Raw genomic sequence first — 18047 nt, 5'->3', positions numbered from 1 at the left:
CAGGTCTATCTATCACCAACACCATCTCCATCAGCAAGCTCACTTTAAACTGCGGTGGTCACACCCTAGAAAAGCAGGGTAAAGCCAGCGGAAAAGGATCTTGGCGCAGATGTTTCGCTGAGATGGAAGCTGCTTCACACCCTCCCACACAACCAGCAAGAAACCATGTGATCTGAGGTGACCATCCTGCCCATTATGAAAAATGGGAGGAAAAACAAATTCCACTGGCTCCCAACTGCCTGATAGACACCACCAGCATTGGATCAACCAGAAGAAGCTGAAACACCCAGCCTCAGGATTTTGGACTTCAAATGGAAAATCTGGGCACTCTAAACCAAAATTGCCAAGTTCCAAAAATACGGATACATCGTATGTTTATTATTAAAAGTATCTAAATTAAAGTGGGCCCCGAAAGAGTTTCATGATTATAATCCCATTGTGGGAGTATGAGGTCAAATACGAGAGGAAAACAAAACAAAGGCTGTCATACAAATGGAAAACGCGACAAAAGTGCAAAAGAAAAATAGTGTCAAGGACAGGAAGAGTGAGAAAATACTGCATTGCATCCCCTTCTTTGAAAATTCCAAATGAATATAAAATGCCGTGATGGTTTTCTTTCCCCAGTTTCTTCTGCTGTCCTCCCACAGGTGACAGGTAATCTGTGAAAGACAATTGCCCTCCCTCTTATTTTACCTTTATTTGTTTTTAGTTATTTCTACTGGCTAATGTACTAATGGCTCATTTATCTAATATGATCCAAACTTGGCTGCAAAGACAAACCCTAACTTACCTGCACAGCACCTGCATGCCTTGCCTCATTCTCACTCTTGGCAGCTTCATCTGGATCTCAGTATTGTTTGTTTTAAATGCCAGACCCTGTTAATAGAGCAGTATTCTGTGGGGAGGTTTTCTCCTCCCCTGGAACTCAATGAGTGACTTACTAAAGAAGTGGAGTATAGGATTCTGGGAATTCTCCCAACCCCTGACACAATAAAAGAATCATTGTGAGTAGAGAGAACTTTATGGGAGTCACCCTAAATGTCATCAGTAAATGTGCCTCATTTATTCTACACGACACAGGAGGCTCACAGAAAGGAAACTTTTAAAGATGTGGATAATGTATGTCGGGACTGTCAGAGCAGTAGATGGGCAGTCGAGAGGTCAGGCGTCCTTAGGTGGACATGCTGGAGCCATCAGAAACGTTCTAGGAAGCGAAGATCCAGGTAAATGCCTTTTTAAAAGAATAGGTTTGTCTTCTTTTAAAAATATTTGTACTTCAGCTGTTATTCCATAGGGAAAGAAGTCCCGTAAAAATATTTTATCACTGATCACCAGAGGGTATGTAATTACTAAAACTGAATGCTTGGCCCTGGTTCCTTTAGTCGCTGAATTGACTACTGTTGGACTGTTTTAATGATTTCAAAGCTCTCTACTATCCTTCTTCTTTCAACTTGTCTGAAATAACTCGTGTGGGCCATTTTGTAGAAGGGCACGTCCGGAGGTGTCTTGTTTTTGCTTGTTTGCCTAGCCAAATTGTAATGCTGTCCAAGATGACATGGCTGGAACTGGGCAGAGTCCTTTCTAGAATAGCACGAGGATAAAGTCTCTTTTCTCTATCAGTGATCATCTTAGATGCTTAGTGAGAGTTTAGCTAAATATGTTCTATTAGCACTAATGAAACAACCGACTAGTTTACTTTAGTATAAGTAATAAAGGAAAAGTATGGCTAAATTAAAGTGTATAGAGCTTTGGTTAATAATACCTTTCTTTCGGGGGACTTCTCTGGCAGTGATTTAAGACTCCATGCTCCCAATGCAGGGGACATGGGTTCGATCCCTGGCCCTGGTTGGGGAACTAAGATCCAGCATGCTGCACGGTGCGGCCAATAATAATAATAATAATACCTTTCCTTCTTTTTGGGGGCCTAATTAGTCAGGCGCACAAAATGGATAAAAGAAGCCCTATCAGTTAAATCAATTGAAATGGTTCATCCGTTTGGCAGACCATAGAGAGAGAGATCTTTAAAGCAAGCGCGCACATCTCAGCCTCGGAAATGCAGTTTAGGGTAGTGATTGTCAGGCGCTAAGACTTGAGAAGTACCTCCTGTTTCGTCAGTGTAAGAGGACAGTTTGGCATTTGGGTCACCATACCTTTTCGTCATCAACCAGCAGACAATTAAAATCTGCGGTAATCACAGTCAGATGTAGAAATGGAAACACTAATCAGATATGACCTGCTAATTTTCCTTTCCATTTAAAGGCAGATATCACTCGGTAGAGCTATTTGTGTGGGAAGGCTTGAGATTTTATATGTCCCTAAATGATTGGCTCAGGATCATCTTGGTAAAGGACAAGGTTGTCAGGAGCTCACAAATGGCATCTCTCTTTAGTTGCAAATGTTTCCTGCCCTCGCTTCTGAAATGAGGCGATTTGGGTGATCCCGGGCCGGGGGCGGGGGGCAGAGGGCAGGGCAGTCAGCTGGAGGCTGCCCAGGAAGGGCAGGAGGGGGATGCAGGGAGAGCAGGAAGGGCCAAGTGGCGTCACCACAGACCCGCCGGCCACCTGGCCACCCCCTGCCCTAGAAGCAACTTCCCTGAAACAGGAAGTGCTGAGCCGACTGTGTGCTGACGTGATGCCCGGGATGGCAGCCCCTCACAGCCAGGAGATGGGGTGCTGGTGCGCCTGCCTCCTGGGGTGGGGTCTGCCACAGGGCATGAGCATTCTGGCCGTGAAGTCGCCCAGTTTTCTGGGAGGCCCTGGGCACTCCCAGAAGGTACTGTGTGATTTCAGACCGTGGGAGTGCATGTGTTTCTCTACCTGGCCACGGCCCACTCAGAGGCACTTTTAGACAACCTGAAACACAGACTTGCTTTCTTCCTGAGACATTTACACACAGAGGGACCGAGCCCCTACCAGCGTACAGACACGTGACGCGGTTTTTAAATAGAAGTCAAATAGAAACTCTTAAAGTATGAGATAATCAGACTGCGGAGAAACACGGTTCATAAACCCATCACGTACGCCTCCAGTGACGGCAGCCTTCCCAGACGACCACATATCGCGTCTCCCTGTCTAATTGCTGATGCCTCTAATCACATCTATTACAACTTTAATGTCAGGCTGTACATTCTTTCAGAAGGAAATGGCTGTCAGTGTCTAAAGAATTGTGATGAGCCTTGTATTTTATGACAGATAATGTCAGAGAATTACAGGAATGTACAATGCATGGGGGTGGGGAGGCACTCGAGGGCTCGTCATGATCATTTTCTGCATATCTTGGAGACACTAAATTGTTGCTTTTATAAAAATTGCCTTCCCGTTAATTCTTCTTGGTTCTGGTAAAGCATCCCAAGACTACCCTGGAACAACATCATTAAAACATACGATACCACTTTGCTAGTGGATAGTTAGTGGTTATGTTTTGTAAGAGAAACTGCTTTATAGTTTTTTCTGGCTGTAAAGTAATATATTTTCATCATTAAAGAAGCTTTAGGTAGTACCAAAATAGAATTTTTTTAAAGTAAAAATCACCCACAATCCACCATCTAGAGATAAATGCTTTTAATTTTTCATTGTGTATACTTCTAGAATTTTTTTCTCTACTTGTATCTACAAAAATATGATATATACAGCTTTTAATATACTCTTTTGACTTAACCTATTATAGATGTATTTCCTTGTCAATAAATATAGATCCACATTATCATTTTTAATGATATCATAGTTCAGATGTGCCACGCTAACTCCTCACTGGCAGACATTCAGATTACTCTGTGAGGTGGTTATCTTGCAAAAGATGCTTTTCTTCTTTTGGTTTCTACTGGCGTTCTCCTCTTTTAGCTTTTAGAGACCAACCATTAAAAGGTGATGTGCACTGCCCACCCAGACAGAGAACAGGACCCCAAAAAGCGTCTCCATCCGAAGTTTCCACATTTGGATGAGTGCAAAGTTAGTTCAGTTACCACTTTATCACAGTAGACAGACACATGCTAAGTGTTTTATCTAAGATAGCTCATTTTATCCCCCCAGTCACTATGTCTTGTAGGTACTGTTATTGTTCCTCATGTTATGGGAGAAGAAGGTGAGGGCACAGAGAGGCTGCAGCTCGAACGTGGCTGAGTCCGAACTGGAGCCCAGGATTCTGACTCCTGTGCTAAGCTCTTGACCCGCCTATTGTATTAGTTTTAAAAATATCCCAATTGCTTACGAATGATTAATAAACAAGATTTTTTGTCACTTCAAAAAAATAATTGCATCTTTTGCTTTCAACTTTTTTTTACTTCCACTTTTTAATGGTGTTCATTCTTTTTACCAGAATGTTTTTGGAGTGATTGTTGAGTGCTTACGCTTCCTTGAAATGGTGTCCTTTTTCTTAGTGTCCTAACTCTTTGGGATTCTCAAATAACTTATCAGCTGAACTTCTTAAATACACGTGCAAGTAGAAATAACAGGGTCGTGCAACTTAAAACAGTTTCTTTGTCCAGGATTGTTGTAAATTCAGAATAACATCAGGCTTCACTTTTCAGAGATGGTAAGTTTCCTTTCCTACAAGCAGGTATTTTAGATTGAGAGTTGATGACCTAATTAGCCGTCCACCTTTTTTTAGCTTCTTGTAGAGTACTATAGATTGATTCAACGTAGGAAGTAGGTTTTACTGTCCCTTAGGGTGCCTGATTCTGCCTGACTCTCTTTATTCGCTTCCCTGAATGGCTCCTCTCCAGTGAAAATGGAAAAGGCCAGCAGAAAATGCTTGTGTTTGCTTTTATGTTGCCCTCTTTGGAAGTAACTGGAATCCTTTGCTAGCTCATTTCCACACTTAGATGATGTTCAGGAAATACCCTAGTGTGGGACTAAGTAAACAATATTTATATATTGATCAATATTTACATAAAATAATATAGGTAACAATTATTGAGCACTTACTACATGCCAGACACCATAAGTGATTGCATTTAGCACTTAACCCTTTAAGTTAGATATTACGATGGTTTAGGTGACAAGATAGGGTTCAGATTTAACCCCAAACACTCTAGCACCTCAAGACTTTGGCCATTCTGCTCTTCTTTTTATCCCGTTGTGCTAAGCGAATCTTCTTTGGGCCACAGGTTCTTGATCTTGAAATAAAGAGGTGTTGGAATAGTTGATTTTGAAGGTCTCTGCCACCCTCAACATTTCCTGAGTCCACGAATCCACTCAGGACACCACCTCCCTGCTGGGAACCATCTCTTCTCCTCTTACATTTAATCACTACACTTGCCTTTGTCCTCTGGCCAACCTTCATTTACTCCGTGACAGTGCTTCAGCCAGAGGACACCAGAGCCACACAGACAGTTCCCACAAAACAGCCACAGAGGTCCTTGCGCACAAGACGCTCGCCGGGTCCCAGGCCCTGCCAAGCACGCGCAGAGGCAGTGGGACGCCAGTCATTCTGACGGTTCACGGCATGAGAACCAGATGTGAATGGGTTATAACTTATTCATGACTAGGATCTAAAATAGCTTGTTATAACTAATTCACAGCACCACGTGAGTACTGGGTGTACTATTTTTTTTTTCAGATTCTAAAATTATTACCCTATTTCCACAAGCTTTGTGTTGAGAGAATAGATGTCTACTTTTGATTGCCCAGGAACAAAGAAGTGTCCCATTTTTAAATGGTGAGACCTTTTACTATCAAAGATATTCCATTTCTGTTAGCCTAAGAAATGTGGTCCAGGGATACTTTGAAACATTGTTTCTGGCGTATGAAGAAATTACAGGATGAGGTCATGTTCAAATCAGTGCTGCTGCAGTGCTTTTTGATTAATGCCGCGTAATTCTTGTTGAGATCTCCAGTCGGTACGATCGGGGAGCCGTATAAAAGTAACTGAAGCCCGTACGTAATTTGGGAGTTCAGACACGAAGGAAGAATGGGGGCTGATTAGGCCGGGGGGGGGGGGGGGCGGGGAGGTGGTTTGCCAAGAGCAGTGCGGATTGCGGGAACCAGTGTGCAGAGGCCCCGTGCTGGGGCTGCGGCAGATGCCAGGGGTGAGAGGGCAGCATTGTAGGTGGTATGGGGCGAGGCCGGGGCAGGGGTGGGCAGCTGAGCAGGCAGGGTGGGCCAAGAGCATCGGAGGGACGAGGCAGCGGGAACTAAGATCCCGCATGCGCACGGCGTGGCCAAAAAAAAAAAAAAAAGCAAGACTTGTTGGTGAGTCTTTCTGCCGTACCGGGTGGTCGGCAGGGCCTTCCTGGTTGCTGACTGTCCCACCTGGAGCATAGGGAGGGTGGGTCCCACCTCCTTGAGCAGTGCGGCTCCGGGCTCGCCCCGCGCTGCGCTGGGGGAACGCTGCAGCCCTTCCCGCCGAGAGGCTGCTGCAGTGGACTGCGCACATTTCCCCCTCGGCTTCAGAGCACTGGAGATCACGTGTATGCTTTGTGGAAAGCATCTGAATTTCTGCCTGAAGGTGAAGGCCACCCCCGCCCTCCAGATTCTCGCCCACAGGATCTGAGGGCGAGGAGCAGCCTCAAGGTTCAGATGCAGCATTTCTTGATTTATGTTTTCACTTGTGGGCAGGACGTTCCTGTTTTTCCTTGGGTGTTTGTGAGAACAAACGACGTAAGTGATGGGGAAGCACTTTGTGTTTGTGCAAGTGGAGATGGTCCATAAATAAGATCACGATGTCATCATTTATACATTAATGCCCCCAAAGGGAGGAAAGGACATTACTTTGAATTGGGTTGAGAACTGGACGTGAGCTACTGACAGGCAGTTTGTCCTCATGCGGATACAGAGCAGACCCAGTGAGGTCGGAGTCCTCACGTCTCTCTGAGAACCGTCATTAAAAGCATGTTGTCACCACGAGGTGATGTTAGTATCCCTGCCCGCTCCGGGAAGCTGTCTCGGCCAGGTGCCAACCTCTATAGAACTTGGCCCTTTTCAAGTGTTAACTTTCTGACCATATAGAGGGAACAGTAAATTCACAGAAATTTAATGTCTAGTGAATTTGCCACGGGAAAAATCATGGATGTGGCCTAACCTCCGAGTCATGATCAAGGTAACCTGCCCCATGGGTGGTCTTGCTTTGAGATGCCCACGCCCTTTGCTTCTGCCAGGGTTCCACGGGAGGAAGCGGGCAGAGTGGGGCTTGCTCTCTGGCTGCCACCGTGGCTGGAACGCCATCCTCTGCAGTGAGGGCTGCATCTCTGGGGAGAGAAGAGGGCCCGTGTCCAGACCACGCTGCCTCTGACCGAGCAAATAACTGTAAAATTGCCGGTGGCTCCCGGTGACACTGAGACACGAAATGGGATTTGCCTCGAGACAAGGAGCTGCAGTGCAAAGCGCCCATGACATGTAGTGTATGCCCTTTTGACAGGGAAAGTGCAGTGTTTTGTCAGCCACGCTGCACTACTGGCTGACACACGGCTGAGAGGGCCTGAGTGCCTCTTACTCAAGCAGGAAGCATTATTCATCTGCAGCAGACGCCGGCACCTTACCTTCATCCATCACGCTGACCCTTTCAGGGAGGGGTCGTCAATGCTCCTTCACGTCTCCGGCTCCCAGAGCCAGAGATTCTGAATCAAGCCTCCCAGAACCAACTCCATCCCTTCCTCCATGTTATCTGCATCTCTCAGCTGTGTCTGCTTGGCCTGAACAGGATGCTTCTGTAGCTTCATTCACGCCAGCTTCTGGGAAGGACTAAGTCGTTGCAGTGATTCCACGTCATCAGTAACTAATGAGAAGACATTAAACCATCACCTTCTTTTAAGCAGCAGCAACTCCCTGTCCTCAGCAAGTCAGTGATACTATGTACCCTTTTGAGCTGATGAGAAAATACTGTAGTAATTTGGATCCCATCTGGAGGTGTGACTTGTTTCCTCGGACCTAAGTGGACCTGTCTCGTGCATGTATATCCAACAACCAGAGAACACCCCACACAGATGGCATCTCCTCCTCCAGGCCTTTTAAGTCAGCATAGAGTGTGGAAGAAGAGAGACCAACCTCCAAATGGAATATCACGGGGCTGAAAAACCCCTGTCCTCTGGTTGTCAGGGCTCCAAACGGAGCCGTCAAAGCTCACTTGCCGGCTTTGCACATTATATAATCGCGCTCCTCTATTCACCTCATGTTCCTTCTTCCCCAGACTGCCTGCCCAGGCTAATGGGAAGCTTCAAGGGCACGCTTGTATTTCTGTAGTTATGACGGTGAATTAATGAATTACAGATTTAGTGCCATTCAAATCGCCGACTCGCCAAGGCCGTTAGAATGTGAATACTTATTTAAATCATATTAAATTTGTTACAAATAAAATTTAATACCGAACTGTGATGGGACTGGGGTGCCTGCTGAGGCCACATTTCCCCTCCCCTCCCTGCCCCCCACGGTAGGTCACAGAACACATGTTTATTTCTGGTCTCGGCAACGCCTCATTTTGTGCCGTCAGTGCCGGACGAAACCGGTTTGCAGTTTTAGCACATCGCGCTCTCTCTGTGCAAGGCATGCCTGTAAGTTAAGCCAGAAGCTCGTGGAAGCAAAGGCTCTTCAGCCCTGAGGGCCTCAAGCTCCCCTGGTGCCGCACCCACGCTGGACAACCCGGCGCTGGGCCCACTGGGTTAGCAGGTGCTGGCGGTGGGCCTCCTGGGCGCCAGGCACCGTGCAAGGGCCCGGGGTACAGCGGGGACCGAGCCTGCAGTCTGCGCGTGGAGGCGCGAGACCGTTAACTAGTTGTGGGCAGGCCGTGAAGGCTTAGAGTGCGTGACGTCGCCCAGCCCGGGGGCCAGGGCTTCCGGGAGGAAGTGAGCTTGGGCCGAGAAGTAAAGGACACGCAGACGTCAGCTCACGGGAACGGTGGGCCCGAGGGAGGACCCGAGAGGAGCACTCCGGGCAGAGGAGCCCAAGACAAGGCCCCGGGGTGCGGAGGCGAGGCCCAGCCAAGGCCCTGGAGGCTCACCGAGCAGCTGAGCACAGAGGGCAGAGGGCCAGGCCTGGGCCCACGTGGACCAGGCTCACTCAGAGCCGTGGGGGCCCCGAAGATTCTGTGAAAATCACTCTGCTACGACGTGGGGACGGAATCGAGGCGGCGAGAGAGGACAGAGGGAGGATTCCACAGCGATTCAGGTGAGGGTGGTGTGGCTTAGGTGTAGAGACGGAGAAAAGCAAGTGGACTTGAGAACTGTTTTCCAAGTGGGGTCACCAAGACGCAGCGGTGGACCCTCCAGGCCGCTGGGCAGCGAGGGGGCAACTGTACACCCGGCTCGTTCTTCATCCTTCCAGACACACTGAGTTCTGGATCAAATGTAAATTGTTCTTTCTCGTCAATGGCAAACCCCTAAAACACAGGCTCTGCCTGCTGCATCAGCCACCAGGAGCGCAGATTTGGGTCCATCCTTTTAAAGAGGAGAACAAGGCATCTCCTCTGGCGTTGCCACGTGCGAAGCCCATCGTAGCGCCTAGGAGTTGACGCTCCCGTTGAGACAACGGAATTGATGCCAGAGTGACCGACTCAGGTCTGGCTGAGCAGAAGTAAACGTGGGCGTCTCTCCCGGAAGCTCCAGAATTGGTCCCGCATTTGCCTCCGTCCGATGTCGAGGCTGTCCAGCTTTCGGGCGGCCCTTCACAGCTCACGCCCCGGACTTGCCTTGTCCCGGGCTGGCTCCTTTGTTAGGTCAGCGTCCTCCTCCCAAGGCCACGTGCTGACCACACAGGGTCGGGGTCTCAGGCACCGTGGGGCTCCAGTTAGAATTAGTGTCTGGCCCGGCAGCCCCATACAAGGAACTTGTGGCTACAGCAGGGAGACAATTCGGGGGCGGAGACCTTCCTCGCTCCTGTGGAAGGGCTGCTCTCAGCTCCCCTGAGGAAGGCTCTGGTGGATGGAAACTCAGCTGGCATGGCCTGCAGCCAGCTTTTAGGTAGAGCTCAAGGCCTGGGGAAATCTGATCTTCCTTGCATAGAAATGATCCTGTATTTACTCAGCCAGTTCCCTCTTGCTGGATTTTGAGTTGTCTCTGGTCTTTTCTGACTGTGAACTGCACTGTAATGACCGTCCTCCTATAGCTACACCTTCTCACACGGAGGCCATCATTTCCCTCTGGTGGACTCCTAGAAGTGGAACCGCTAAGTCAGACGGAAGATAAATTCTAAGGCTCCAGATACACTTTGCCAGATCGCCTCCTGTAATGGGTGCAGTGAACACTCCCACCCAAAACTGCGCTGTTTCTTTAGTCACAGCTGTCTCTCGCCAGCTTCTCCCCTGACAGGCGTGTCCCTTCCAGGACGTGTCCGTGTGCACCCTTCGCCCAGGCTTTGTCCGGCACGTTCTCTGTCCTCTGCACTCCCTCACTTTCCTTTCCTCCTTCAGCCTCCTCGTGTGAATGAAAACGCGTGTCCTGGGTTCCAGCTACGCGCCGTTCTTAGCTCCAGAGCTGGGGTGTAAATATCTGTAAGCTGCGGGGCTTACAGGTAACAGACAGTGCTTGGTGTTGCCCGGCGTGTTGCCACCTCCAGAGCGGACCCTCGTGCCACCCTGCCACACACCCGCTCACCGGAAGCCCTCTGAGGAGTGGTATTTCCTTTGGGGGCGCTCGTTGGCCCAGCAGATTAGGAAAAAGGCACCCGAGGCTCTGTGTTCACAGGAATAATTTATAGGCAGATAATCCACGTTTCATCCTCAGCCTGTTTCAGTGCCGCGCAAGGCGTCTTGAATTACTGGGCTAGCTTTTACAGAATGGCCGACTGACTTCGCCACATTTCTCGAGTTACAGCGAAGGCCCTGAGCGAGTGGCTGATGATGGAGGATGGAAGCCGGCGGCGGGGGCGGGGGGGGCGGAGGGTGGCAGATGGCAGGGTCTGGGTCCGGCCTCCAGATGCCCGCAGCCACCACGTGGCCCGGTGAGAATGGTTCTCAGGAAATTCCCGAGGAAAGAAGGACTTGGGGGGCTCTCAACTCTGTGAGGTCCCGGGGCTTCCCTCCGAAACGCCACGCTTGTCGTCCTCCTGGCCTGCCAGCTCTAGGTTCCACTTCCCCGCGCCCGGTTCTCCTGAGCGGAGGCAGCAGTGCTTCACCTCCTCAGGGAAGTCTGTCAAGGGAGATTTTGCTCTCAGTCTGTTGAAGTCGGGTAGCCCACGGAGAGCCCAGGATTTGGAATCAGGGAGCCCTCTGCATCTGGAGCGGGGCCTCACACTGCCCTCCAGCCCGCAGAGCCGAGGAGGGCAGGCGGCAGGCGGCGTCCTCTTCCAGCCCGCCACCCCGAGACCCGCGTTGTCGGGGACAGCCACCAGGCCCTGTGTCCCCTGCAGGTCATCTGGATGCCAGCATGGCGACCGCAAACCTGGAGAACCAGCTGCACAGCGCGCAGAAGAACCTCTTGTTCCTTCAGCGGGAGCACGCCAGCACGCTCAAGGGGCTGCACGCTGAGATCAGGCGGCTGCAGCAACACTGCACAGGTACGAGCTCCGGGGACCAGGGCGGGGGGCAGCCCCAGGCCTGCCAGGGCTGTAGAGCAACGCAGGACCTGTCATCGAGGTCACCTCGCACTGGCTGGCTCAAAAGCTGTGCGGGGTGAGCGAGGAGGGGGTCTCCTTCTTCTCTCTCTCTGGTTAACCCTGTCATCGCTGGGGTCCATTTGAATGGTCACCTCATCCTCTTTGCCAAGGCCACACGCGCGAGCGTAAAGCTGTGAAGCCAGTTCTCAGCTTACTGAGGACCTGAAGGATCCAGGTGCAATGGTTAGAAGTCACCATGCGTCTTGGAACCAGGGACCAAAGTGTACTACACAGAGCAAGCTGCCTGCTAACTGTGGGTGCTGGAGTGTGTAACAGGGAAAAGAAGGGCCCCCCCGAACCTGAGTAAGGACAGCGGCCGCTGATAGTTGCTGTTCTCACTCTTGCCTCTAATGCTGCCAACCTCTGCCCTGTTCGGGCAGGACTCGCAGGCCGATCGTGCGTTTTCAGAGTTGATGAAGGTCTTGAAATACACTGTAATCATACAAAATTAACATATATGATCTCCTTTTTAGATTTAACGTATGAGCTGACACTTAAAAGTTCGGATCAGACAGGTAAGAACTCCCTTCCCAAAAGCTGATGCTTCCTGTTGTTTCCTGTTGAGGCACACGTTGGTCCACCTGTTTTCACTAATTACACACGTAGAAGAAAACACACTTGCTGTGAAGAGTTGCACGTGTGACCAGGGCTCTCTGAGAAAAGGTGGGAGGGCAGTTTGGACCCCTCGGTGTGTCGGTGGGGTGGGAGGGGTGAGTGCTTTTATTTCCTTCTGATCGACACACGTACTTGGAATGCCTGCTCTGTGTTCTTCTGGGTTTTCTGATTTTTTACAGTGAGTATGTGTCCCTTCTGTAATCAAGAAATAGATGTGATTTAAACCGGAAGGAAAGAGGAGATGGAGCGGGGTCCCACCTCCTCTGTGTCCGTGAAGCTTAGCACAGGACCTGGCACAAAGTGTGTGCTCTCTACAGACTGGTTGAGCGAGGGGTCACATGACTGGGTGGCCCCCAGAGCAGCGCTGAAGGTCTTTCTCTAGACTCTAGTCCCAGAAATGCTCCCCCAAAACCAGAATCCTCAGGGACCCCCAAAACTATCAGCCTGATGGCAGCTGGAGCAGAGGAGACAGAAGCTGGGGCCTCTGTGGCCTGTCCCAAATAGCTGCTCCCCAGAACAGGGTGAGGCTTTTAAAAGTGTAGAAACCGCATTTGAGTCGAGATGACTTTTTTCTAAACAGGCCTCACACGAGCAGCAACTATTCATGAGCGTGTCTAGGTCCTCGTGACCGTTCCCCTGAGCCCGAGAGCACCGTCCAGCACTGACGTTCCATCTGTGCCACCCGTGCCACGTCTCCTAAGTGTGCCTTCCGGGAGCCAGGACCCCCTTTTCCTGTGTGCGGTGGATGAGGGGCCTGGGGACGGGGTTCAGGAGAGCAGGATGGCCACCTCCAGTCGGGGACTCCAGCCCGCACCCCGCCATCCATGTCACCGAAATCAGGCTGTCCTTACTTCCTGTCCCCTCTGAGCCCACGCTAATCTGTAGAAACACCATTCTTGCCCTATATCCTCTCCAGACGTGGTTCTCGGCCCTGAGTCCCAAGGCCACCCGCCCACCAACCCGGCCCCTCATCAGGGGCTCGTGGTGACAGCTGGCATGGGGCATCTCCTGTGGGGGGCAGAGCGCAAGCCTCTCAGGTGGGCCTGGTGCCCCGCCCAGGGGTGGAAGCACACGCAGACGCGGCTCTCAGAGGAGCCGTTCGGCAGCTTCTCTGACATCCCTGAACCCGCATCCTCATCTGAGAGGCACCCACAAACACTGGTTCTGGCCTCACCACCAGGGCCTCCTACCTTCACGGACCACCCGCCCCGTTCAGCCGCCCTGCACAGCGCGAGCACAGCCAGGGAGAGTCTTGCCGAAGGGCGGCCTGTGTGGTGTTAGGGGCAGGCCAAGGACCAAGGTAGGGCCTGAACTCAGGCCCAAGGATGCCATGCTGAGAGATGCAGACAGGGGACCCGTGTCGGGGGAAAGGTGGCAGCCTGGCATCCAGCCTCCTCCGCAATTTCAGAGCTTTGGTGCTCTAGACATAAAGGAAGTCTACATTTGCGTTTCCAAACCGTGCTTGGAATGGCGCAGACAGATGGCTCTGCTAACAGTTTAATCCTCAGCCTTTGGAGAGGTCTAATACTCTGAAATTGCCCATTTTAACGTCAGCATTTTTGAAATTTGGAGACATCCTTTTATGCAATAAGCTGGAGAGCTGGATGGGGCCTCAAAGACCGCCTGATCTCCCACCTTTTCCTGGGGGGAGAGGACACGGAGGTGGCACGAGCGATGGGGGTCCTACCCTCCGTGTGGCCTGTGGGCACCGCACCCATCTTGGCCAGGGGAACCGCCACCGTGGGGAGGGGAGGCCGGCCTAGACCCCCGATCCCCGCACAGAAGGTCTCCCTGCCCCCCAGGGCCTGGCCGCCCTGCCCTCGGGTTCTCACTCCGCCCCCTCGGCTTGGCCTTCCAGGAGACGGCTCTTCTAGAAGCAGCGAACTCAAGAAAAGATGTGAAGACCTGGAGGCGCAGCTGAAGCTGAAGGAGGACGAGAACAACGAGCTGCTGACCGAGCTGGAGCAGAAGAGCGCGATGGTCGTCGTGCTGGAGAACAGCATCAAGGAGCGCGAGAGGCGGTACCTGGAGGAGCTGAAGGTGAAGAGCCACAAGCTGGGCGCGCTGAGCAGCGAGCTGGAGCAGCGCGCCGGCACCATCGCCTACCTGACGTCGCAGCTGCACGCCACCAAGAGGAAGCTCCTGAGCTCCGGCGGCACCTCGGACGGCAGCCCGGCCGGCAGCCCCGCGCTGGCCAGCTACAAGCCGGCCCCGCCCAAGGACAGGCTGCCCGAGACGCCGCGGCGCCGCATGAAGAAGAGCCTCTCGGCCCCGCTGCACCCGGAGTTCGAGGAGGTCTACAGATTCGGGGCCGAGAGCCGGAAACTGCTTCTGCGGGAGCCGGTGGACGCCATGCCCGACCCCACCCCGTTCCTGCTGGCCAGGGAGTCGGCCGAGGTCCACCTCGTCAAGGAGCGGCCCCTCGTCATCCCCCCCATCGCCTCGGACCGCAGCGCCGGCGAGCAGCCCAGCCCCGCCCGCGAGAAGCCGCACAGGGCGCACGTGGGCGTGGCGCACCGCATCCACCACGCGACCCCGGCGCAGGCCCCGCCCGAGGTGGAGACGCTGGCGGTGGACCAGGTGAACGGAGGCGGCAAGGTGGCGAGGAAGCACTCAGGGACGGACAGAACTGTGTGAAGGCCCCCCGCGACCCTTCTCCGCGCTCTCGAGGCACTGTGATCACTCCTAGGAAAAACTCAGCCGCACCTCCTCTGTTTCTTTTCTTTTTCAATTCCCATGCATGCCGAATTGTTTTCACGCCTGTCAACAGATTATTCTCCTGCTCCCCCTGCCCTCTGACCGACACCGAAACACGATCGTGTCCCTGCTACGGAATCCGTACTTACTAATCGCTGCGGCCAAACACCTGTGTGCCGACTCGCTTGCTTCCAGCCCGGCTCCGCGGAATCTCAGCGCGCTCGCGGAGAAAGCACGGGCCGCAGGCTGCGCCGCTGCTCGACGTTAACGACATCAGATAGTCACACGCCTAATTATAAAGTCGGAGCAACACATAACGACCTTGACCTCATCCCTCCCGTTTCCAGGGCGGCCTGTCCGGAGCAGCCCTGCTCCCTCCAGGAGACCCCCGTAACCTCCCGACACACCCTCCCCCGGGGGCGGCACGGATAACCGAGCAGATGTATGTTAAGTCACGGGAACTAAATAAGATGACGTCACTCCTCATATCACCACGACCTGAATGTGTTGTTTTTTGTTAGTTTTATCCAAAATGTTCAAGATCCCAACAAACTTTATTTTCTAAACCTGCCTTCTTTCTGTTCTGTGTCTTTTATTAAACCACCCGAGGGTGGGCCTGGGGGGCGGGGAACAGTGGGAGGGAAAGAAATAGCGCCCGCTTCTGCCCCTCGCCCCCAGTAACCGCTGCCCTGACAGTGGGCTCACCCAGGGGTGCGTCCCGGGCTGGGGTTCACTTCCGGAAAGACGAGTCCCCTGCCGTGGCTCACTGCCCTGAGCCATCCCTTAGAACGTTCTGCGCCTCGGAAGTTCTAGCAAAAGCCAGTTGTCCCCGTGACTGGCCTCGCCCTCGTGTCCCGCTAGCGCTCAGCTCAGCCCAGCCCCGTTCCTCCCTCGCCGGGTAAAGCCGCTCCTCGCCCCCGGCCGGGCCAGGCCGGAGTAGCCCCAGGGGCGCAGGAGGAAGGGACGCCGGGTAGCCGCCGGTCCTTCAGGTTCTTCGTCTGCACCCAACCCCTCACAGCCTCACGCAGGAATCAAAACACCAGGCTCAGCACCCTCACCCACACGCTGCCAGGCCAGCGCCCGGGGAGCCGGGCTGGAGAGTTCTGGAAGGGTGTGGGTGACTCCGGCCTCATCAGCCCAGGGACGGGGGCCCTGCTGCCTCCGCGCAGCAGCCTCGGCCTTCTACCCCGCGCCCCAGCACGCAGCCCTCGCTCCAGAGAGGCGTCTGCTGAAAGAGACCTGGACCATCAAAAAAACCACCTTTGACAATTTACGTTAGAATTCTCACTTGTGCCATCGACATGCAGGCAGTTTTGCTTAAGTGGTTCCCCTGAGAAGGAAAAGCAAACTCGACACGTCTTAAAATGCTCTTGTTGAATTTACTTTTTGAATACCACAGAATCCTTTTTTTTAAAGTTAAAAAAAATAAAACCATTCAGGTTAACTTATATGGAAAGACATATATAAATGGCTGATTTCAAATGAAAGAAAAAAATCAGTGTCAACCCCCCTCCTGCCTCGAGAGGCCCCAAGAAGTGACAGCAGATGATGCGTCTTCACGAATTCCCAGCACATCCGTTGCCGGCCACAGACTTAGAATCTCGTGCCGTTTTCTTCACCCAGAGGGTTAATCAGAATTCAGGGTGAGGCATACCCCTTGCAGGACCCAGTGAGAAATGTGCTTCGTGGTAAAGAGATCGGCTTCAAAAACCAAGCCGACCCCCATGGCGTTCCTTCTCATGGAGGTGGTGTAGACGGGTGTCCGGAAAGTGTTCTGAACGGGAAAGGGGCGTGAGGTGCCGGCGCGGGCAGAGGGGCGCGCGGGTCCCGGGGAGGGCGAAGGCTCGTCTAAGCGCTACGGGTGCGGAGGGGCCCCGCGAGGTGCCGGGCTCTGCTGACACCCATGAGAAGCGGGGTCGGCCAGCAGAGCAGGCCGTCCTGCAGGGGCGCCTGCCGTCCACACCGGATGTAGCTACCTTCCGATCCACGCAATGAGCGCAGAATTTCACCAGAAGGGAGGAGTCGCTCCTCAAGCTGGTCTGGGCCACAGCCTCCAACCTTGAACCCGTGCCGCCCCCGCAAGGCTCTGCACACACGCACGCGCACGCATGCATTGTTCCCCCGGGACGTGGCTCAAAGGCTTCCCCCAGCCCTGAAAGGTTAAGAGCCCCTGTGCTAAAAGGCAAGACTCTTGGAAACCACCTGGTGTCTAACTCCAGTCAGAGGAGAAGAGGGGAAATGGGGCAGGCGTCGGCCTTTCACCTGCAGTTTGAGGCGATGGGCTTCAGTGGGGATGATCTTCACGACCGGCAGGTTGACGGCCAGCACCTTGGATTTGCTCTTGATAAGACATCCTTTTTCTACATCCCAGTCAGCGCCTTCTAGATAGAGTCCTGAGACAAAGCATCCTAGAGGCACCAGGAAGAGAGCCGCACTTAGGCGGAGGCAAGTGTCATTCTGCCCAGCATTCGGCAGCTCTAGCAGATGCGCATATGGACAAACAAAAGGGTAACTAACTGATTCTCCTTCCCCATACACAGCCCCCGCCTTTTCCCAAGAGGGGTGGCCACCATTTCTACCCCGCCCACTTTCCTTTTGTAGAGCCCAGATGGGACACCCTGGAGACCCCGTGACCCTCCATACGGCCACAGCGCCATGGAAGAGGGGTGGTCGCCTCTCCCCAGCAATGTGGCACGAAGGCCCACAGACTTAACTGGCCTCAGGCCCCAGAGTCAGCTGGCACCATGGCCACCCCAACACTGCCGGTCCCTCTGAGACCTCGCTGGCCTTCTACAAAGAGGACTGAGCGCTCCACAATGTTCACCATAAACCCCCTCTCCCTAAGCTAGCTGAAGAGGGCTTTTGTGCTTGCAGCGAGATGTCCTCTAAGACACGACCCCCCGGGAAACCACAGTTTCCAGCCGCAGCTCACACAGCCAGTAACCAGTGTCTAAGGGACTTGATGTTATAGCACAGTTGAACGGTTCCCACCTGGCCCATCCTGCTCTCTGGCTACCATGCCCCCGGGCCCTCATGGGTTCCAGGGAAGCCACCTGGCGATCCAGTTCTTTCTAACCTAGTAGCCCATTTCCCACAGACAAGCTGGGCGAGTGTGGCTCAGCTCTCCCCTGACATCAGCCCACGTCTCAATGGAAAAACTGGAAAAGAAACACCTGGACTCACCCTCAGAGACGTCAAGCCCCACGTGGACAGCAC

The 18047-nt window shown here is 52.9% G+C and overlaps 2 protein-coding genes across 5 annotated transcripts in view; one reads left to right on the top strand and one right to left on the bottom strand.

Moving 5' to 3' along the window:
• Positions 1-15402, top strand: part of CCDC92 (coiled-coil domain containing 92) — a 29714-nt gene extending 14312 nt beyond the window's left edge. For 2 of the 3 annotated variants that reach the window (XM_004276656.2, XM_033440744.2), the window contains exons 2-4: positions 11274-11420; positions 11993-12034; positions 13993-15402. In XM_004276656.2, coding sequence (XP_004276704.1) covers positions 11291-11420; positions 11993-12034; positions 13993-14771 — 951 coding nt within the window. In that variant the 5' untranslated portion in view covers positions 11274-11290 and the 3' untranslated portion in view covers positions 14772-15402. Of the gene's footprint in view, positions 1-1114; positions 1224-11273; positions 11421-11992; positions 12035-13992 lie in introns of those variants that run through there. The other variant, XM_049698614.1, reaches the window with a different exon arrangement.
• A 788-nt stretch (positions 15403-16190) lies between these two features.
• The window catches only part of DNAH10 (dynein axonemal heavy chain 10), a 147106-nt gene continuing 145249 nt past the window's right edge, over positions 16191-18047 (bottom strand). For both annotated transcript variants that reach the window (XM_033440734.2, XM_049698611.1), the window contains 2 exons: positions 17094-17239; positions 16191-16605 (listed from right to left, as the gene is read on the bottom strand). In XM_033440734.2, the coding sequence (XP_033296625.1) occupies positions 16459-16605; positions 17094-17239 (293 nt within the window). In that variant the 3' untranslated portion in view covers positions 16191-16458. The remainder of the gene's footprint in view (positions 16606-17093; positions 17240-18047) is intronic.

The sequence above is a fragment of the Orcinus orca genome, chromosome 15 (genome assembly GCF_937001465.1).
Source record: "Orcinus orca chromosome 15, mOrcOrc1.1, whole genome shotgun sequence".
NCBI classification, from domain to species: domain Eukaryota; kingdom Metazoa; phylum Chordata; class Mammalia; order Artiodactyla; family Delphinidae; genus Orcinus; species Orcinus orca.
The sequence above is the reverse complement of the archived record's forward strand: the minus strand, read 5'-3'. Positions and strand labels throughout refer to the sequence as shown.